Source organism: Eucyclogobius newberryi, unplaced genomic scaffold (assembly GCF_026437365.1).
Source record: "Eucyclogobius newberryi isolate DKJ021-1_F unplaced genomic scaffold, fEucNew1.0.hap1 SCAF_7, whole genome shotgun sequence".
NCBI lineage: Eukaryota > Metazoa > Chordata > Actinopteri > Gobiiformes > Gobiidae > Eucyclogobius > Eucyclogobius newberryi.
In genome coordinates this window covers 126,344-139,809 of record NW_027316389.1, presented here as the reverse complement: position 1 = coordinate 139,809, position 13,466 = coordinate 126,344, and the positions used below count along the sequence as shown (strand labels likewise).

At 55.8% G+C, this 13,466-nt stretch overlaps 1 protein-coding gene across 1 annotated transcript in view; it reads left to right on the top strand.

Annotated features, from left to right (window-relative positions):
* The window catches only part of LOC140348757 (secretory carrier-associated membrane protein 2-like), a 31,923-nt gene that overhangs the window by 400 nt on the left and 18,057 nt on the right, over positions 1 to 13,466 (top strand). The window contains exons 2-4 of the mRNA XM_072434828.1: positions 7,895 to 7,963; positions 8,332 to 8,391; positions 8,560 to 8,677. Of these exons, the coding sequence (XP_072290929.1) occupies positions 7,895 to 7,963; positions 8,332 to 8,391; positions 8,560 to 8,677 (247 nt within the window). The remainder of the gene's footprint in view (positions 1 to 7,894; positions 7,964 to 8,331; positions 8,392 to 8,559; positions 8,678 to 13,466) is intronic.

Here is a 13,466-nt window from a genome sequence, read left to right as displayed (position 1 = left end):
GAAGAAAAGTAGCTGTAAACATCCGCAGACTCACTAACAAGAGCAGGAAAGTGACGAGATGAAACTTAGAATAAAATGGTGTTTGAGCGTCACTGTTATTGTATTATATTTATATTATGTTTGTATTATATTTATATGATGTTTATATTATATTTATATGATGTTTATATTATATTTATATGATGTTTGTGTCGGATTCAAAGTGTTCACGCTCAGCCTCAGGTGCACTTTGACTTTGCACAGGTGAAAGTAAACATCCGGGTTCTGCTGGATAGAAAGAAGGCGTGACCCAAATAAAGGTCAGACAGTGAGACCCGAGTCCTTTACATTAGACCCTTTAAAGCCCCAGTATGTCACTTTAGCAGCTAACTCAACTTAACCGCGTGAAGGTGTCGTCGTGGTGATGAGGGCGGTGTCGTCGTCGTGGTGATGAGGGCGGTGTCGTCGTCGTGGTGATGGGGGCGGTGTCGTCGTGGTGATGAGGGCGGTGTCGTCGTTGTGGTGATGAGGGCGGTGTCGTCGTCGTTGTGATGAGGGCGGTGTCGTCGTCGTGGTGATGAGGGCGGTGTCGTCGTGGTGATGAGGGCGGTGTCGTGGTGGTGATGAGGGCGGTGTCGTCGTCGTGGTGATGAGGGCGGTGTCGTCGTTGTGGTGATGAGGGCGGTGTCGTCGTGGTGATGAGGGCCGTGTCGTCGTGGTGATGAGGGCGGTGTCGTCGTCGTGGTGATGAGGGCGGTGTCGTCGTCGTGGTGATGAGGGCGGTGTCGTCGTCGTGGTGATGAGGGCGGTGTCGTCATGGTGATGAGGGCGGTGTCGTCGTCGTGGTGATGAGGGCGGTGTCGTCGTCGTGGTGATGAGGGCGGTGTCGTCGTCGTGGTGATGAGGGCCGTGTCGTCGCGGTGATGAGGGCGGTGTCGTCGTCGCGTTGATGAGGGCGGTGTCGTCGTGGTGATGAGGGCGGTGTCGTCGTGGTGATGAGGGCAGTGTCGTTGTGGTGATGAGGGCGGTGTCGTCGTCGTGGTGATGAGGGCGGTGTCGTCGTCGTGGTGATGAGGGCGGTGTCGTCGTGGTGATGAGGGCGGTGTCGTCGTGGTGATGAGGGCGGTGTCGTCGTGGTGATGAGGGCGGTGTCGTCGTCGTGGTGATGAGGGCCGTGTCGTCGCGGTGATGAGGGCGGTGTCGTCGTCGCGGTGATGAGGGCGGTGTCGTCGTGGTGATGAGGGCGGTGTCGTCGTCGTGGTGATGAGGGCGGTGTCGTCGTCGTGGTGATGAGGGCGGTGTCGTCGTCGTGGTGATGAGGGCGGTGTCGTCGTCGTGGTGATGGGGGCGGTGTCGTCGTGGTGATGAGGGCGGTGTCGTCGTGGTGATGAGGGCGGTGTCGTGGTGGTGATGAGGGCGGTGTCGTCGTGGTGATGAGGGCCGTGTCGTCGTGGTGATGAGGGCGGTGTCGTCGTCGTGGTGATGAGGGCGGTGTCGTCGTCGTGGTGATGAGGGCGGTGTCGTCGTCGTGGTGATGAGGGCGGTGTCGTCGTCGTGGTGATGGGGGCGGTGTCGTCGTGGTGATGAGGGCGGTGTCGTCATGGTGATGAGGGCGGTGTCGTCGTCGTGGTGATGAGGGCGGTGTCGTCGTCGTGGTGATGAGGGCGGTGTCGTCGTCGTGGTGATGAGGGCCGTGTCGTCGCGGTGATGAGGGCCGTGTCGTCGTCGCGGTGATGAGGGCGGTGTCGTCGTGGTGATGAGGGCGGTGTCGTCGTGGTGATGAGGGCGGTGTCGTCGTGGTGATGAGGGCGGTGTCGTCGTCGTGGTGATGAGGGCGGTGTCGTCGTGGTGATGAGGGCGGTGTCGTCGTGGTGATGAGGGCGGTGTCGTCGTGGTGATGAGGGCGGTGTCGTCGTCGTGGTGATGAGGGCGGTGTCGTCGTCGTGGTGATGAGGGCGGTGTCGTCGTGGTGATGAGGGCGGTGTCGTGGTGGTGATGAGGGCGGTGTCGTGGTGGTGATGAGGGCGGTGTCGTCGTCGTGGTGATGAGGGCGGTGTCGTCGTCGTAGTGATTAGGGCGGTGTCGTCGTCGTGGTGATGAGGGCGGTGTCGTCGTGGTGATGAGGGCGGTGTTGTCGTGGTGATGAGGGCGGTGTCGTCGTGGTGATGAGGGCGGTGTCGTCGTCGTGGTGATGAGGGCGGTGTCGTCGTCGTAGTGATTAGGGCGGTGTCGTCGTTGTGGTGATGAGGGCGGTGTCGTCGTGGTGATGAGGGCCGTGTCGTCGTCGTGGTGATGAGGGCGGTGTCGTCGTCGTGGTGATGAGGGCGGTGTCGTCGTCGTGGTGATGAGGGCGGTGTCGTCGTGGTGATGAGGGCGGTGTCGTCGTGGTGATGAGGGCGGTGTCGTCGTGGTGATGAGGGCGGTGTCGTCGTGGTGATGAGGGCGGTGTCGTCGTGGTGATGAGGGCGGTGTCGTCGTGGTGATGAGGGCGGTGTCGTGGTGGTGATGAGGGCGGTGTCGTGGTGGTGATGAGGGCGGTGTCGTCGTGGTGATGAGGGCCGTGTCGTGGTGGTGATGAGGGCGGTGTCGTCGTGGTGATGAGGGCGGTGTCGTCATGGTGATGAGGGCGGTGTCATCGTCGTGGTGATGAGGGCGGTGTCGTCGTCGTGGTGATGAGGGCGGTGTCGTCGTCGTGGTGATGAGGGCGGTGTCGTCGTCGTGGTGATGAGGGCGGTGTCGTCGTTGTGGTGATGAGGGCGGTGTCGTCCTCGTGGTGATGAGGGCGGTGTCGTGGTGGTGATGAGGGCCGTGTCGTCGTTGTGGTGATGAGGGCGGTGTCGTCGTCGTGGTGATGAGGGCGGTGTCGTGGTGGTGATGAGGGCGGTGTCGTCGTGGTGGTGATGAGGGCGGTGTCGTCGTCGTGGTGATGAGGGCGGTGTCGTCGTCGTGGTGATGAGGGCGGTGTCGTCGTGGTGATGAGGGCGGTGTCGTCGTGGTGATGAGGGCGGTGTCGTCGTCGTGGTGATGAGGGCGGTGTCGTCGTGGTGATGAGGGCGGTGTCGTCGTGGTGATGAGGGCGGTGTCTTGGTCGTGGTGATGAGGGCGGTGTCGGCGGTGTCGTGGTGGTGATGAGGGCGGTGTCGTGGTGATGAGGGCGGTGTCGTCGTCGTGGTAATGAGGGCGGTGTCGTCGTGGTGATGAGGGCGGTGTCGTGGTGGTGATGAGGGCAGTGTCGTGGTGGTGATGAGGGCGGTGTCGTCGTGGTGGTGATGAGGGCGGTGTCGTCGTGGTGATGAGGGCGGTGTCGTCGTGGTGATGAGGGCGGTGTCGTTGTCGTGGTGATGAGGGCGGTGTCGGCGGTGTCGTGGTGGTGATGAGGGCGGTGTCGTCGTCGTGGTGATGAGGGCGGTGTCGTCGTCGTGGTGATGAGGGCGGTGTCGTGGTGGTGATGAGGACGGTGTCGTCGTGGTGATGAGGGCGGTGTCGTCGTGGTGGTGATGAGGGCGGTGTCGTCGTGGTGGTGATGAGGGCGGTGTCGTCGTGGTGATGAGGGCAGTGTCGTCGTGGTGATGAGGGCGGTGTCGTCGTGGTGATGAGGGCAGTGTCGTCGTGGTGATGAGGGCGGTGTCGTCATCGACACGACACACGACACACAACTCGACACATGAGACACGACAGGACACACGCGACACACGAGACACGACACACAAGACACGACACGACCGACACGACACAGAACACGACCGACACGACACAGGACACGACAGTACACACGACACACGACACGACCGACGCGACACACGAGACACGACACACAAGACACAACACGACCAACGCGACACACGAGACACGACACACGAGACACGACACGACCGACGCGACACACGAGACACGACACACGAGACACGACACGACCGACGCGAGACACGACCGACGCGACACACGAGACACGACACGACCGACGCGACACACGAGACACGACACACGACACGAGACACGACCGACACGACACAGGACACGACCGACACGACACATGACACGACACACGACACGACCGACGCGACACACGACACGAGACACAACACATGACACGACCGACACGACACAGGACACGACAGTACACACGACACGAGACACGACCGACACGACACACGACAGGACACGACACACGACACACGACACGACAGACGCGACACACGAGACACGACACATGACACGAGACACGACCGACACGACACGACCGACACGACACAGGAGACACGACACACGAGACACGACACACGACACACGACTCGACACACGAGACACGAGACACGACACGACCGACACGACACACGACTCGACACACGACTCGACACACGACTCGACACACGACACGACTCGACACACGACACGACCGACACGACACACGACACGACCGACACGACACACGACACACGACACACGACACGACCGACACGACACATGACACGAGACACGACACGACCGACACGACACGACCGACACGACACAGGAGACACGACACACGAGACACGACACACGACACACGACTCGACACACGAGACACGACACGACACACGACACGACTCGACACACGACTCGACACACGACTCGAAACACGACTCGACACACGACTCGACACACGACACGACCGACACGACACACGACACACGACACACGACACGACCGACACGACACATGACACACGACACACGACACGACACACGATACACGACACACAACACGACCGACACGACACAGGACACGACAGGACACACGACACGACCGACGCGACACACGACACACGACACACGACACGACCGACACGACACATGACACACGACACACGACACACGACACGACACACGATACACGACACACAACACGACCGACACGACACAGGACACGACAGGACACACGACACGACCGACGCGACACACGAGACACGACACACGACACGAGACACGACCGACACGACACAGGACACGACAGGACACACGACACGACCGACAGGACACAGGACACGACCGACACGACACAGGACACGATAGGACACACGACACACGACAGGACACGACCGACACGACACACAACACGACCGACACGACACATGACACACGACACACGACACGACCGACACGACACACGACACACGATACACGACACGACCGACACGACACATGACACACGACACACGACACGACACACGATACACGACACACAACACGACCGACACGACACATGACACACGACACACGACACGACCGACACGACACACGACACACGATACACGACACGACCGACACGACACATGACACATGACACACGACACACGACACACGACACACGATACACGACACACAACACGACCGACACGACACATGACACGACCGACACGACACATGACACACGACACACGACACACGACACGACCGACACGACACACGATACACGACACACAACACGACCGACACGACACACGACACACGACACGAGACACGACCGACACGACACAGGACACGACAGGACACACGACACGACCGACACGACACAGGACACGACCGACACGACACAGGACACGACAGGACACACGACACGACCGTCGCGACACACGAGACACGACACACGACACACGACGCGACACACGAGACACGACACACGACACGAGACACGACCGACACGACACAGGACACGACAGGACACACGACACGACCGACAGGACACAGGACACGACCGACACGACACAGGACACGATAGGACACACGACACACGACAGGACACGACCGACACGACACACGACACGACCGACACGACACAGGACACGACCGACACGACACAGGACACGACAGGACACACGACACGACCGACGCGACACACGAGACACGACACACGACACACGACGCGACACACGAGACACGACACACGACACGAGACACGACCGACACGACACAGGACACGACAGGACACACGACACGACCGACAGGACACAGGACACGACCGACACGACACAGGACACGATAGGACACACGACACACGACAGGACACGACCGACACGACACACAACACGACCGACACGACACATGACACACGACACACGACACGACCGACACGACACACGACACACGATACACGACACGACCGACACGACACATGACACACGACACACGACACACGACACACGACACACGATACACGACACACAACACGACCGACACGACACATGACACGACCGACACGACACACGACACATGACACACGACACACGACACGACCGACACGACACACGATACACGACACACAACACGACCGACACGACACACGACACGAGACACGACCGACACGACACAGGACACGACAGGACACACGACACGACCGACACGACACAGGACACGACCGACACGACACAGGACACGACCGACACGACACAGGACACGATAGGACACACGACACACGATAGGACACACGACACACGACACACAACACGACCGACACGACACATGACACACGACACACGACACGACACACGATACACGACACACAACACGACCGACACGACACATGACACACGACACACGACACGACCGATACGACACATGACACACGACACACGACACACGACACGACAGGACACGACCGACACGACACACGACACGACCGACACGACACACGACACATGACACACAACACACGACACACGACACACGACACGACTCAACTCGACACACGACACAGGGCCTTTAGGGTCTTTAGGGTCTTTAGGGTCTTAGGGCCTTTAGGGTGCGGTCGGGCGGAGGTTTAATTCATTACAATGTATGAAAAGTGGAATGGAAGGTTAGAAGGACTATTATTCTAACCCAAACCTACCTCAGGGGCCACTGACCCAAACCTACCTCAGGGGCCACTGACCCAAACCTACCTCAGGGGCCACTGACCCAAACCTACCTCAGGGGGGCCACTGACCCAAACCTACCTCAGGGGCCACTGACCCAAACCTACCTCAGGGGCCACTGACCCAAACCTACCTCAGGGGCCACTGACCCAAACCTACTGACCCAAACCTACCTCAGGGGCCACTGACCAAACCTACCTCAGGGGGGCCACTGACCCAAGCCTACCTCAGGGGCCACTGACCCAAACCTACCTCAGGGGGGCCACTGACCCAAACCTACCTCAGGGGCCACTGACCCAAACCTACCTCAGGGGCCACTGACCCAAACCTACCTCAGGGGCCACTGACCCAAACCTACCTCAGGGGCCACTAACCCAAACCTACCTCAGGGGGGCCACTGACCCAAACCTACCTCAGGGGCCACTGACCCAAACCTACCTCAGGGGCCACTGACCCAAACCTACTGACCCAAACCTACCTCAGGGGCCACTGACCCAAACCTACCTCAGGGGCCACTGACCCAAACCTACTGACCCAAACCTACCTCAGGGGCCACTGACCCAAACCTACCTCAGGGGCCACTGACCCAAACCTACCTCAGGGGGGGCCACTGACCCAAGCCTACCTCAGGGGCCACTGACCCAAACCTACCTCAGGGGGGCCACTGACCCAAACCTACCTCAGGGGCCACTGACCCAAACCTACCTCAGGGGCCACTGACCCAAACCTACCTCAGGGGGGCCACTGACCCAAACCTACCTCAGGGGCCACTGACCCAAACCTACCTCAGGGGCCACTGACCCAAACCTACCTCAGGGGCCACTGACCCAAACCTACCTCAGGGGCCACTGACCCAAACCTACCTCAGGGGCCACTGACCCAAACCTACCTCAGGGGCCACTGACCCAAACCTACCTCAGGGGCCACTGACCCAAACCTAACTCAGGGGCCACTGACCCAAACCTAACTCAGGGGCCACCTCCTAGACTTCAGAGGTCAGAGGATTGATAGTTTGTTGTTTTTCAGGACCCTTCAGTGACGCAGGTGATGAACTCCACTGTGACTTCAGGCCAACAACAAGGTCCTTTTCCAAACGTGAGTGGAGCGGCCTCCTGCTGGTGCCAGAGTCAGGCCTCCTGCTGGTGCTAGAGTCAGGACTCCTGCTGGTGCCAGAGTCAGGCCTCCTGCTGGTGCCAGAGTCAGGACTCCTGCTGGTGCTAGAGTCAGGCCTCCTGCTGGTGCCAGAGTCAGGCCTCCTGCTGGTGCCAGAGTCAGGCCTCCTGCTGGTGCTAGAGTCAGGACTCCTGCTGGTGCCAGAGTCAGGCCTCCTGCTGGTGCCAGAGTCAGGCCTCCTGCTGGTGCCAGAGTCATGCCTCCCGCTGGTGCCAGAGTCAGGACTAAACATATGTTTTTGTTTGAATGACTTTTTGTTCCACAAATTAACTCGTCTTTGTCTAAAACAGGAAACTGCAGGATTCACTTCTCCTGCAGTTCTGCAACCGACCACAGAACCTGCCCCAAAGGTGAGAACTGACCCAGGACTGACCCAGGACTAAACCAGGACTAAACCAGGACTAAACCAGGACTAAACCAGGACTAGACCAGGACTAGACCAGGACTAAACCAGGACTAAACCAGGACTAAACCAGGACTGAACCAGGACTAAACCATGTGTTTCTCTGTGTGTCCAGGAGGTGGCAGCAGCAGCTCAGGCTGATCTTCTCAGGCGTCAGGAGGAACTGGAGAAGAAAGCTGCAGAGCTGGAGAGAAGAGAAGAAGAGATCAATGACAGGAACAGAACTCAGCCAGGTCTGAACCAGGACTAGACCAGGACTAGACCAGGACTAGACCAGGTCTAGACCAGGTCTGAACCAGGACTAGACCAGGACTAGACCAGGTCTGAACCAGGACTAGACCAGGACTAGACCAGGTCTGAACCAGGACTAGACCAGGACTAGACCAGGTCTGAACCAGGACTAGACCAGGACTAGACCAGGTCTGAACCAGGACTAGACCAGGACTAGACCAGGACTAGACCTTCCGCCAAAAGAACATTCCAAATGTTTCCATTTGTTCTGCAGAGTGTGAACGTCACTCTTTTTTATCTTTCGTTTAAATACAAACAGATAAAAACCAGAAACGTGCGAAACGTGTGAAACGAGTGAAACGTGAGAAACGAGTGAAACGAGTGAAACGAGTGAAACGTGTGAAACGTGTGAAACGTGTGAAACGAGTGAAACGAGCGAAACGAGCGAAACGTGCGAAACGTGCGAAATGAGCGAAACGAGTGAAACGAGTGAAACGAGTGAAACGTGCGAAACGTGCGAAACGTGCGAAACGTGCGAAACGTGCGAAACGTGCGAAACGAGCGAAACGAGCGAAACGTGCGAAACGTGAGAAACGAGTGAAACGTGTGAAACGAGTGAAACGAGTGAAACGAGTGAAACGTGAGAAACGTGTGAAACGAGTGAAACGAGTGAAACGAGTGAAACGTGCGAAACGTGCGAAACGAGCGAAACGAGCGAAACGAGCGAAACGAGCGAAACGTGTGAAACGTGTGACACGTGTGAAACGTGCGAAACGTGCGAAACGTGCGAAACGAGCGAAACGAGCGAAACGAGCGAAACGTGCGAAACGTGCGAAACGTGCGAAACGTGAAACGAGCGAAACGAGCGAAACGAGCGAAACGAGCGAAACGTGCGAAACGTGAGAAACGAGTGAAACGTGTGAAACGAGTGAAACGAGTGAAACGAGTGAAACGTGAGAAACGAGTGAAACGAGTGAAACGAGCGAAACGAGCGAAACGAGCGAAACGTGAGAAACGAGTGAAACGTGTGAAACGAGTGAAACGAGTGAAACGAGTGAAACGTGTGAAACGTGAGAAACGTGTGAAACGAGCGAAACGAGCGAAACGAGCGAAACGTGTGAAACGTGAGAAACGAGTGAAACGTGTGAAACGAGTGAAACGTGTGAAACGAGTGAAACGAGTGAAACAACGAGTGAAACGTGTGAAACGTGAGAAACGAGTGAAACGTGTGAAACGAGTGAAACGTGTGAAACGTGTGAAACGTGCGAAACGTGCGAAACGAGCGAAACGAGCGAAACGTGCGAAACGTGCGAAACGTGCGAAACGTGAGAAACGAGTGAAACGAGTGAAACGAGTGAAACGAGTGAAACGTGCGAAACGTGCGAAACGTGCGAAACGAGCGAAACGAGCGAAACGAGCGAAACGTGCGAAACGTGCGAAACGTGCGAAACGTGCGAAACGTGAAACGAGCGAAACGAGCGAAACGAGCGAAACGTGCGAAACGTGAGAAACGAGTGAAACGTGTGAAACGAGTGAAACGTGTGAAACGTGTGAAACGTGAAACGAGCGAAACGAGCGAAACGAGCGAAACGTGTGAAACGAGTGAAACGTGTGAAACGAGTGAAACGTGTGAAACGAGTGAAACGAGTGAAACGAGTGAAACGTGAAACGAGCGAAACGAGCGAAACGTGTGAAACGTGAGAAACGAGTGAAACGTGTGAAACGTGAAACGAGCGAAACGAGCGAAACGTGTGAAACGTGAGAAACGAGTGAAACGTGTGAAACGAGTGAAACGAGTGAAACGTGTGAAACGAGTGAAACGAGTGAAACGAGTGAAACGTGAGAAACGAGTGAAACGAGTGAAACGAGCGAAACGAGCGAAACGAGCGAAACGTGAGAAACGAGTGAAACGTGTGAAACGAGTGAAACGAGTGAAACGAGTGAAACGTGTGAAACGTGTGAAACGTGAAACGAGTGAAACGTGTGAAACGTGTGAAACGAGCGAAACGTGAAACGAGTGAAACGAGTGAAACGTGTGAAACGTGTGAAACGTGTGAAACGTGTGAAACGTGTGAAACGTGAAACGAGTGAAACGAGTGAAACGTGTGAAACGTGTGAAACGTGTGAAACGTGTGAAACGTGAAACGAGTGAAACGAGTGAAACGTGTGAAACGTGTGAAACGTGAAACGAGTGAAACGTGTGAAACGTGTGAAACGAGCGAAACGTGAGAAACGTGTGAAACGTGTGAAACGTGTGAAACGTGTGAAACGAGCGAAACGTGTGAAACGAGTGAAACGTGTGAAACGTGTGAAACGAGTGAAACGAGTGAAACGTGTGAAACGTGAAACGAGCGAAACGTGAGAAACGAGTGAAACGAGTGAAACGAGTGAAACGAGTGAAACGAGTGAAACGTGTGAAACGTGTGAAACGTGAAACGAGTGAAACGTGTGAAACGTGTGAAACGAGCGAAACGTGAAACGAGTGAAACGAGTGAAACGTGTGAAACGTGTGAAACGTGTGAAACGTGTGAAACGTGTGAAACGTGAAACGAGTGAAACGAGTGAAACGAGTGAAACGTGTGAAACGTGTGAAACGTGTGAAACGTGTGAAACGTGAAACGAGTGAAACGAGTGAAACGTGTGAAACGTGTGAAACGTGAAACGAGTGAAACGTGTGAAACGTGTGAAACGAGCGAAACGTGTGAAACGAGCGAAACGTGAGAAACGAGTGAAACGAGTGAAACGTGTGAAACGTGTGAAACGTGTGAAACGTGTGAAACGAGCGAAACGAGCGAAACGTGTGAAACGAGTGAAACGTGTGAAACGTGTGAAACGAGTGAAACGAGTGAAACGTGTGAAACGAGTGAAACGAGTGAAACGTGTGAAACGTGTGAAACGAGTGAAACGAGTGAAACGTGTGAAACGTGAAACGAGTGAAACGTGTGAAACGTGTGAAACGAGCGAAACGTGAGAAACGAGTGAAACGAGTGAAACGAGTGAAACGTGTGAAACGTGTGAAACGTGCGAAACGTGCGAAACGAGCGAAACGTGCGAAACGAGCGAAACGTGCGAAACGAGCGAAACGTGTGAAACGTGTGAAACGTGCGAAACGAGCGAAACGTGAGAAACGTGCGAAACGAGCGAAACGAGCGAAACGAGCGAAACGAGCGAAACGTGCGAAACGTGTGAAACGAGCGAAACGTGCGAAACGTGAGAAACGAGTGAAACGAGTGAAACGAGTGAAACGTGTGAAACGAGTGAAACGAGTGAAACGAGTGAAACGTGCGAAACGTGCGAAACGTGCGAAACGTGCGAAACGAGCGAAACGAGCGAAACGAGCGAAACGAGCGAAACGTGCGAAACGTGCGAAACGTGCGAAACGAGCGAAACGAGCGAAACGTGCGAAACGAGCGAAACGTGCGAAACGTGCGAAACGAGCGAAACGAGCGAAACGAGCGAAACGTGCGAAACGTGCGAAACGAGCGAAACGTGCGAAACGTGCGAAACGAGCGAAACGTGCGAAACGTGCGAAACGAGCGAAACGTGAGAAACGAGTGAAACGAGTGAAACGAGTGAAACGAGTGAAACGTGTGAAACGTGTGAAACGTGTGAAACGTGCGAAACGAGCGAAACGTGCGAAACGAGCGAAACGTGCGAAACGTGCGAAACGAGCGAAACGAGCGAAACGAGCGAAACGTGCGAAACGTGCGAAACGAGCGAAACGTGAGAAACGTGCGAAACGTGCGAAACGTGCGAAACGTGCGAAACGAGCGAAACGTGCGAAACGTGCGAAACGAGCGAAACGTGCGAAACGTGCGAAACGAGCGAAACGTGCGAAACGTGCGAAACGTGCGAAACGTGAAACGAGTGAAACGAGTGAAACGTGTGAAACGTGTGAAACGAGTGAAACGTGTGAAACGAGTGAAACGTGTGAAACGTGCGAAACGTGCGAAACGAGCGAAACGAGCGAAACGTGCGAAACGAGCGAAACGAGCGAAACGAGCGAAACGTGCGAAACGTGCGAAACGAGCGAAACGTGCGAAACGTGCGAAACGTGCGAAACGTGCGAAACGAGTGAAACGTGTGAAACGTGAAACGTGAAACGTGAAACGAGTGAAACGTGTGAAACGAGCGAAACGTGCGAAACGTGAGAAACGAGTGAAACGAGTGAAACGTGTGAAACGTGTGAAACGTGCGAAACGAGCGAAACGTGCGAAACGTGCGAAACGTGCGAAACGAGCGAAACGAGCGAAACGAGCGAAACGAGCGAAACGTGCGAAACGTGCGAAACGTGCGAAACGTGAAACGAGTGAAATGTGTGAAACGAGTGAAACGTGTGAAACGTGTGAAACGTGTGAAACGTGAAACGAGTGAAACGTGTGAAACGTGTGAAACGTGAAACGAGTGAAACGTGCGAAACGTGAAACGTGCGAAACGTGCGAAACGTGCGAAACGTGTGAAACGTGTGAAACGAGTGAAACGTGTGAAACGTGTGAAACGAGCGAAACGAGCGAAACGTGCGAAACGTGCGAAACGTGCGAAACGTGCGAAACGAGCGAAACGTGCGAAACGTGCGAAACGTGCGAAACGTGAAACGAGTGAAACGAGTGAAACGTGTGAAACGTGTGAAACGAGTGAAACGTGTGAAACGTGTGAAACGTGCGAAACGTGCGAAACGTGCGAAACGAGCGAAACGAGCGAAACGTGCGAAACGTGCGAAACGTGCGAAACGAGCGAGCGAAACGAGCGAAACGAGCGAAACGTGCGAAACGTGCGAAACGAGTGAAACGA